The 8,243-nt window shown below is 44.4% G+C and overlaps 2 protein-coding genes across 2 annotated transcripts; one reads left to right on the forward strand and one right to left on the reverse strand.

The window, feature by feature from the left end:
* Nucleotides 1-504: 504 nt before the first annotated feature.
* On the reverse strand, nucleotides 505-2,944 carry Nd-51 (NADH dehydrogenase (ubiquinone) 51 kDa subunit). Its single transcript, XM_071777231.1, has 6 exons — nucleotides 2,796-2,944; nucleotides 2,547-2,614; nucleotides 1,550-2,218; nucleotides 1,238-1,470; nucleotides 965-1,168; nucleotides 505-891 (listed from the first exon to the last, which is right to left on the reverse strand). The coding sequence occupies exons 1-6, from the start codon at nucleotides 2,842-2,844 to the stop codon at nucleotides 705-707; spliced, it is 1,410 nt and encodes a 469-aa protein (XP_071633332.1). The 5' UTR covers nucleotides 2,845-2,944; the 3' UTR covers nucleotides 505-704.
* Nucleotides 2,945-3,356: 412 nt separating this feature from the next.
* LOC139812426 (guanine nucleotide-exchange factor SEC12) lies at nucleotides 3,357-6,774 on the forward strand. The gene is made up of 4 exons (XM_071777233.1): nucleotides 3,357-3,817; nucleotides 4,142-4,524; nucleotides 4,603-5,297; nucleotides 5,384-6,774. Exons 1-4 carry the CDS (start codon nucleotides 3,680-3,682, stop codon nucleotides 5,467-5,469), a joined length of 1,302 nt encoding a protein of 433 aa, XP_071633334.1. The 5' UTR covers nucleotides 3,357-3,679; the 3' UTR covers nucleotides 5,470-6,774.
* Nucleotides 6,775-8,243: the final 1,469 nt, after the last annotated feature.

Genomic DNA, 8,243 nt, shown 5'->3' on the forward strand with positions numbered 1-8,243 from the left:
GCTGTAAGTAAACTCGGCGAAGTATTCGAGGATAAATCGAATCTTCTCACACTTCTGCGCACACGACCTTCTCTCCGAGGTCGTATATCTCTCTCTGGAAACTTCACGTCGGCCAGTTCATATTCTTATGCTGCTGTTTCATCCCGAGTGTCATCTTTGAAAAGGTAAGATGGATCGCTTGCGCGATCTGTGCAGGATAGATTAGAACTTATAAATTCCTTAACAATATCACGCTATTAAACCAATCTTAAAAGCATAGTATCAATTTTCCTTTCGTACTAAAGCGCCCGAATACGATTATTTCTCCTGGTTTCCGGTGAATGACCGCCATTAAACGAAAACTTTTGCTCCAAGCACTTTGCTTCGCCGGTTTTACTTTCCTTCGTAAATGTGAACGTTAAACGTTACGATATTTTCAATGTAAACCCGTGCGATACGCGATCGTGTTAAGTTGCACGTCTACTTACAATTTACGTATATAGACACGTATAGAAATATAGCCAGTTTTTCTCTTATATTTCTTTTATTAGTCGAACCTCCAGGACATAGCCCGGGTTCGAAGAATATCATTACAGGGGAATCGTGACTATTGTGTTTAGATTCATTTATATACACCGAAAATAAATATAAAATCTTACAAGGATTGCTCTAAATATCTTCTGCCGTTATATTCCGTCTAATCTGTTTCTATCTCGCTCGAGTTCTCAACTTGACGCCGCTCGTTTCTGTTCCTTCATGCGCGCTTCGATTTCTGGCCTGAAATGCCTGATCAGACCCTGCACGGGCCACGCGGCACCGTCCGCCAGAGCGCATATCGTGTGCAATTCTATTTGTTTCGTAAGCTCCCATAGCATGTCTATCTCGTGTGTCTCGGCGTTACCTTCCACGAATCTGCAAAAAAACAAAATTGTTACAAAACCGGATAATAATTTTTTATGAACGAGATAAAGTTATCAACGCCCACCTTCTCAGTATTTTGTACATCCAACTGATTCCCTCGCGGCAAGGTGTGCACTGGCCGCATGATTCGTGTTTGTAGAAGCTTATCAAACGGGTGATGGCTTTGATTATGTCCGTCTGTTTGTTCATCACGATCACCGCGGCCGTGCCGAACGAGCTCTGTACCCTGATGAGATCGTCGAAGTCCAGCAGGACGGTGTCGCACACACTAAAATTTTCCGATTCTCGTGACTCTCGGAACGTAAATCTGATCGTCGTCGAGGATCTCTTTGTTTACCTCTTAGGAATGACGGGGGTCGAAGAGCCACCGGGAATGACGCCTAATAAATTATCCCATCCTCCGATTACGCCTCCCGCGTGCCTCTCGATCAGCTCTTTCAGAGGGATGGACATTTCTTCCTCGACGGTGCACGGATTGTTCACGTGCCCGGAAATGTTGTAGAGCTTGGTTCCGTGATTGCGCGGACGTCCGAACGAGGCGAACCACGCTCCACCTCGGCGACAGATTGTCTGTGCGGATAATATTATCAGTAAAATGAATGAAGTAAATAAAGTAAAACAGAAAGAAAAATGTATCGGTGATGCGTACAGGCGCCACTGCTACGGTCTCGACGTTGGTGACGGTTGTGGGACACCCGAACACGCCGACGTCGGCCGGGAACGGTGGTTTTAGCCTCGGTTTCCCCTGTTTTCCCTCGATGGATTCAATGAGAGCGGTTTCCTCGCCGCAGATGTACGCGCCCGCCCCTCGTTGCACGAAGATATCAAAGTCGTAACCAGAGTTGCAGGCGTTTTTCCCGATCAGACCGGCCTGGTAGGCCTCGGCTATGGCTACCTGCATGTTGGACGCCTCGTTGTAAAATTCACCACGTATATATATGTAAGCGGCACACGCTCCCATGGCGCGACCGGCGATCAGGCAACCCTCCACGAGTTTATGCGGGTCGTGGCGTAGAATCTCGCGATCCTTGCAGGTACCCGGCTCGCCCTCGTCGCCGTTGACCACCAGATACTTGGGCCGACCGTCGGAAGGCTTGTTCATGAAGGACCACTTCATCCCGGCGGGAAAGCCAGCCCCGCCGCGGCCTCTCAGACCAGAAATCTTGATCTCATTGATGATCCAATCGGCACCCTTGTCCATTATCTCCTTAGTCTTGTACCAGTCGCCGCGGTTCATGGCACCCTTCAACCGCCAGTCATGTCTACCGTACAGGTTCGTGAAGATGCGGTCCTCATCGGCCAGGGGCCCTCCTCTTTTCTACGACAGAAAGAAAGACGATAACAATGCAAACACCACTTGGCATTCTCGTTCATTGTGGCTAGACTTGAAACAAGATAAGGGCACGTCGAGACTTTGGGTGCTTTCCAGCAAGGAACACAGGCGACACTGTGTGGCACAGTGTCAGACACAGTGCTTTCCAACAACGACACAGCGAAGCACATTTCGACACAGCATCGGTGTAGAGTTCGACACAGTGTTCGCACAGTGTCGCACTGTGTCACCTTGCTGGAAAACAGCCTTTGTGGAGGCAGGAGAGGTGGGGCCATGGAGGGCAACTAAGACGAACGTCGAGTAACAGCCTCACCTTTCCTTCCGGGGCGGCATCGGCGAACGTTCTCTGCTGCTGGCTGCTCAAGCTCGATCCGAGGAGACCTTTAAATATAGCGCAAAATTATTCTCAATTACATAACCTCGTAGGCCAGTCGTGGCGAGCGGATCAGCGCCTTCGGAAGCACGCGGGGCCACGCTCGCTCGCCGTTACGTCGTGGACGGCCTGTTTGCGGTTCGCAACAGCTCGCGTGGCCGAAATAACAAGTGGACGCTCGAAACTCACCCAATTGTCTCCTCGGGACTTGAAAACAACGCACTATGGCACCTGCCATTTTGCGGGGCTCGGGTGCGCCTTCGGCGCACTTCGGCGGCGCAGCTCACAGCTGACTGAGAAACGGGTCAGCTCCCTCGATCGGCAAAGCGGTATCGACCATCGGTTTTCTCGCCTGGAACCAACGTGGAACATTGGAATTCAATCAAATTGAAATTTGCTAAAAGTATGAAAAGTGAAATAAAAGTTACTGAAAAATTACTGAATATGTTTCAAAATAAATCACAATTTTTCTTATATAAAATGTAATATAATACTGTAAAATATATATAAGAAAAGTTAAATTTACTGGAAACTGAGTTTTTACTGAAATATTGATGGAATAATAATGGAATAACAACGAAATGGGGTCGATTGAGAGAAAATTTCAAAATATATTTTAGTAAAATGTCATAATATTTTGCTCTTGATTTATTCGCAGCTTCGCCTTTTTTCCCTTTCATTTTTCACTCTGCAATCCCGACGTCGCTGGACGTCGCGGTGGCGCGATCTCACAAACGGAGCGCGCAACCGCGCGCCGCTCCGACTGAATACGTGGAACGTGGAACGCGCGTGTTGTATCCCTCGGCTATTATGTCCGCGCAAAGTCCACGGGTCCGTCGTCTTCGGTGGTGACTGGTTGACACGTGAGCCGCGTGTGTTCCCGTATCAACAGCTGTTCCCGGAGGCGACGATGGGACACGGGCGTCGCGCGCGCGATCCATCCGGGCAGTGCTGATCCCGGCAGGCTACCCAGTGGGACTCCCCCAGAGGGGATATCGCGCCGTTCCTTCGGGATCACCTGATACACGCCGCGAGCAGCCGGAAGATCGCTGGACGGCGAGATCTGCCGCGTCATGCCCTCCAGAAGGAACAAAGGCGGCCTCCTGGCCAGGGTCAACTTCCCCCTTTACACCCTGCAGATGCTCACCAGCAGGCACATCCTGGTGGGAGGCGGCGGCGGCTCCTCCAAGACTGGCGTTGCCAATGGATTTGTGAGTTTCTCAGCGTCCCAGATTGCCAGCGGGATCTGTCATTTCGTAACTATTTAAATGTATTACGTCATTCAGGACATTTAGGTAATTACGAAATGGCAGACTCTTGATTTCTTTCATTCATCACATTTCGCCAGCAGATTTCGTTATATTTCTGCCATAAATATTGTAACAGATATACCTACTTTTGCAAAATTTGTTTTCAACACAGATTTGACTATCTGGGATTTTTTCTCGTAGTTCTTTTTTTTTTTTTAAATTGGTTCAGGACCTTGATACATCAGCGTTATATACGGGTATTTTTAATTCAGTCTGTTGTTGCAGGAAATTTTTGAATTATCACACAACGGAGCACACTTTGTCGCCGAAGAAGTGACCAGGCACGAGACGGGTCCCAGCGTGGTCATGAACTGCGCCTCGCATAACAACGGCAAGAAGACGTGGATAGTTGCCGGCCAAGAGAGCCACTGTCAACTGTACAACGTGAATCCTAAAGTGGTGACTTTGGAGAACGGAGAATTGATCAAGGGACCGACAGCGGCGGCTAATAAGGAAGGCCTCAGGCACAGAAGGAACAGCGAGAAGGTCGAGGAGGTTCAGCCGCCGAAGGAAAGGATAGAGGAGGTCAAAGACGACAATTCTAATGTCAAGAGCAAGAAGCTGCAGTTAATTCTCAAACCCGCCGACAGCGTGCAGACGGCTTTCGGGTAAGACAGTTCGCTGCGTTTATTTACGTCGAAGAAGCATTAGGCTGATTTCTAACGAGAAAACATCTTCGCTTACAGGAACGGCGAGCCTTTACAAAGAGTCGTCAGGGTGAGCTTGCAAGGGGTGATTATGGCCACTGGCGGCACGGACGGTCGAATTAGATTATGGAAATTCCCGCAGCTGTACAAATTGCACGATCTCGACGCGCACGGGAAGGAGATAGACGATCTAGATTTTAGTCCGGGCGGCGGCCTGCTGGTGAGCATCGCCAAGGACGGCAAGGCCTTTTTATGGAACGTGAGCGACGGTACGAGGAACAAGGAGCTCACTTGGACACCGTCGGACGGTGCGAGGTACATGTACAAAAGGTGCCGATTCCGAAAGTCGGCGGAGGACAAGACGAAGATCGATCTGTTCGTGCTCTCCAACGCCGTCGCGGGGAAGAATCCCAGTTTCCTTCAGTTATGGGACGTCCATACCGGGGTCATCGCCAAATCCGCTTCCTACAAGGAAACGCTGTCAGCGTTGGCTGTTTCCGACGACGGTAAGTTCGTCGCCGTCGGCACGATGTTCTCGGGCAGCGTCGACATATTCGTGGCGTTCAGCTTGAGGAAGGCGCTCCACGTACCCGGGGCGCACAGCATGTTCGTCACCGGTCTGGAATTCTTGCCAACGAAACTGGACGGCCCAGCGATTACCAGCAACACGGAGACCGCGGTCGTCAGTATCTCCGTGGACAACAGAATCTGTATACACAGCATACCGTTCAGACGTAGGTATCTTATCGAAGCGAACGATTAAACGGTTACTTTTGGAGTTTATTGAAATTAATAAGCTTCTTTTTTTTTAACATTTCAGATACACTGCCCTTCTGGTTTGTCATTATACTGATAGTGATATGTATATGCGGCGCGTTCATCCTCTGCAGCTATCTCGGTATATGACCCACGAAATGCGCGACCGAGCTGATGAAGCAGGACATTATCTTTTCCTAACTATCGTATTAGGCCGGTAATTGCTCGCGCAGAAAGATTAAAAGTAAACACAAATGCACGATTCACTCGTAAAACGGTGGATGCTCAAGAATCTTACATACACAGAGACGCGTCGTAGGATTATCCGCGTAAAATGCAGGTGCTGACGTCGACGTCTCGTCGACGCGTACGATACAATTAGCTTACGAAACAAAGTACACCGTAACTCTGTGAATATGCACAGGAGCTAGGAGAGGAGTATTCTCGGTTCGTTTAGCGGTTAAAATCGTTACGATTCTTAATGGTTGAATTCATCCGATCGAGTACACAGATTTTCAGGAAGCGTTCGCGCGATTTAGATATAGACGTGACGTCAGTCGGGGTGCTACTGTGATAAATAAACTACGTTGGAGTGCTTCCAACAGATCGGAGCCGCACCAATAGCACATTTGTATTGATGTACATATAGATATTACGTTTTATCAATTTTTTTTAGCGCGAAAGGAAGGCTTCGACAGCCGCGCTACGTCGCGATTGTCTCCCTTCCGCACGAGTACGCTTAAATGATTTCGTTTATGGCAAGTAACTTGAGATGTGTGTTTCTCGTACTTACGGCGAACGACCATATTCTCTGTCTCATACTACAGACGAAAATCCACAACTCATCGCATTTATATGCTGTATTACGTACACTAATGTCTACTGGTGTATTTTTTTTCTTAATTATATGTCTCTCTGTACTTTCTTTATAAAACATGTAAGATACACGAATGATAAGTGTTCGTGGTTAGATTCCGATAACTCTGGCGCCTTAATTTGACGATGATTGTAGGGCTAACTAAAGTTTTACCAAACTTTAACCCTGTATATCTCGAAAACCAAAGCCCTATAAAACCTATATAATTTTTTGTTCAGCGTTAAAAGTACTATCAGAAACCATCGTCAAATTAATTAATTTTGGCCTTAAGGCGCCAGGGTTATCGGAATCTTGCCGTGTTCGTAACGATCGACGCTGTGCTAATCAGCAGTAATTGTTGCTACGTTTCGCGAATTGAGCTTATAGGTACCGTTATTTATTTACGCACTTTCTGAAGTTTCTTAATTTATTTTTACAGCGCGTATATTTTTATCGCAAAGTTGTTCCGGCTAATGGTTGAAGATTTATCTGAATATAAAGCGTACATGTATATGCGGAACCTCCTCCGCTCGCGGAAGATTGTGCAATGAATTTGTAAGCGTCTCGACCACTTCATTAATAATAAACTATTAAATATATTTCACTGTGAGACTAAAACAATGATTAATATTCTGTGTTAAACATAATTCTGTTAACGTATTAACTGTGTAATAAGCTTAGATATTTACCTACTTATATTTAATGTTTAACAAGTCAGATTTTAATTTGACCGTCAATTTTCTAAATATAATTTCGTAATTGTATAAATCTTTAATTATTCGAAATTTAAAAATAATAAAAGCTTTATTAGCGGTCGAAATAAAAACTTTATCAAAACAAAGATAAATATTATTGTTGAAATACACTATTTATTCGATTTTTTATTTAAAAAAACGATTAAACAATTTATATTTAAAATTTATTATTAGTACATTATAAAATTTCTCGTTACATATTAATCAAACTCCTGCAATTTTCTGTTATGCACGTGTTAAATTGTGTATTAAAATTGAAAGTTATTATTATGATGTTTCCAAACTCTCAATCGAAAGGGATTAGTATAGCTTCAAAGGCGATGTTAATGAATTCATAAATTAAAGCGCAAAGGATTCGACATAATCAAGTTCAATGAAATATAAAGAACAGAATATTTAGCATATATTAATTTTATAACACTACCCATATAGCAATACGCTTGCCATTTTTACGAAATATACGTGCATAAACTCGTGACGAACATAAAAGTGTTTACGCAAATAATATAAATAATGCATGTAAAGCTGCGCCCACAAATACTCTGCAGCAACAGTACTGAATTTATTTCAAGCAACGGTTTTCTTTTTCAAATTTGATATTTGTTACATTTTTGCATCAACAATTTACACCTGCAGGCTCCATTTTAAGCAGTTTACATATTATTGATGGAAACAATTTACATATATCTTTACTGCAAAAGCATCATAAACATGCATCCTAAACGGAGCTACGATTCATGTTTACGGGATGTTTGTGGCAAAAATATACGTTGTTTTTAGTAGATATATACGCTCGCTTTGCGCGTCATCTGAGTACGTGACAAAACAGAAGATATTGCGCAGATATTACTGGCAATAAATTAATCGATAAGCGAGGTTTTTTTCGCAAATCGAACGAAATAATCAAAGGGTAAGTATATATGATATATCGGTTATTTATTTACGGTTTTACGATAATTCCTTCGCGAAAACAGGATTTTCCTTCGCGTAAACGGGATTTTGTAGTAACTTACGATAATTAACTCCACGTAAACGAGTGAATTATCGTAAGTTACTACAGAAGTAACGCTCGCGTAAACGTAGTATAGGAAGATTCTAAACTTAATCAAGATATCGTAACTATATGTTCGATAAAAACGGAGCATCATTAAGCGAAAGTTATTAAGCTAGATATCTGAAATATATAAACACTTTATAACGTACTGTAAGGCTCGATTAAATGAAGTGCAGATTTAACTACCAAAGAATGTATTTCCAATGGTACAAATATGGCCGGTTTTACCGGAGAGTCCTTGCAAGTCCTTGCAAGTTTT

Source organism: Temnothorax longispinosus, chromosome 4 (genome assembly GCF_030848805.1).
Source record: "Temnothorax longispinosus isolate EJ_2023e chromosome 4, Tlon_JGU_v1, whole genome shotgun sequence".
NCBI lineage: Eukaryota > Metazoa > Arthropoda > Insecta > Hymenoptera > Formicidae > Temnothorax > Temnothorax longispinosus.

What these genes read in the sequence shown, in the direction of transcription:
- Nd-51 (XM_071777231.1), bottom strand. Translation starts at nt 2,844, where the DNA reads ATGGCAGGTGCCATAGTGCGTTGTTTTCAAGTCCCGAGGAGACAATTG. An exon ending in ACCCCCGTCATTCCTAAGAG is followed by an intron (nt 1,169 to 1,237) that starts GTAAACAAAGAG and finishes GGAAAATTTTAG; the next exon opens with TGTGTGCGACACCGTCCTGC. An exon ending in ATGTACAAAATACTGAGAAG is followed by an intron (nt 892 to 964) that starts GTGGGCGTTGAT and finishes GTTTTTTTGCAG; the next exon opens with ATTCGTGGAAGGTAACGCCG.
- LOC139812426 (XM_071777233.1), top strand. Translation starts at nt 3,680, where the DNA reads ATGCCCTCCAGAAGGAACAAAGGCGGCCTCCTGGCCAGGGTCAACTTC. An exon ending in AGCGTGCAGACGGCTTTCGG is followed by an intron (nt 4,525 to 4,602) that starts GTAAGACAGTTC and finishes CTTCGCTTACAG; the next exon opens with GAACGGCGAGCCTTTACAAA. An exon ending in ACACAGCATACCGTTCAGAC is followed by an intron (nt 5,298 to 5,383) that starts GTAGGTATCTTA and finishes TTAACATTTCAG; the next exon opens with ATACACTGCCCTTCTGGTTT.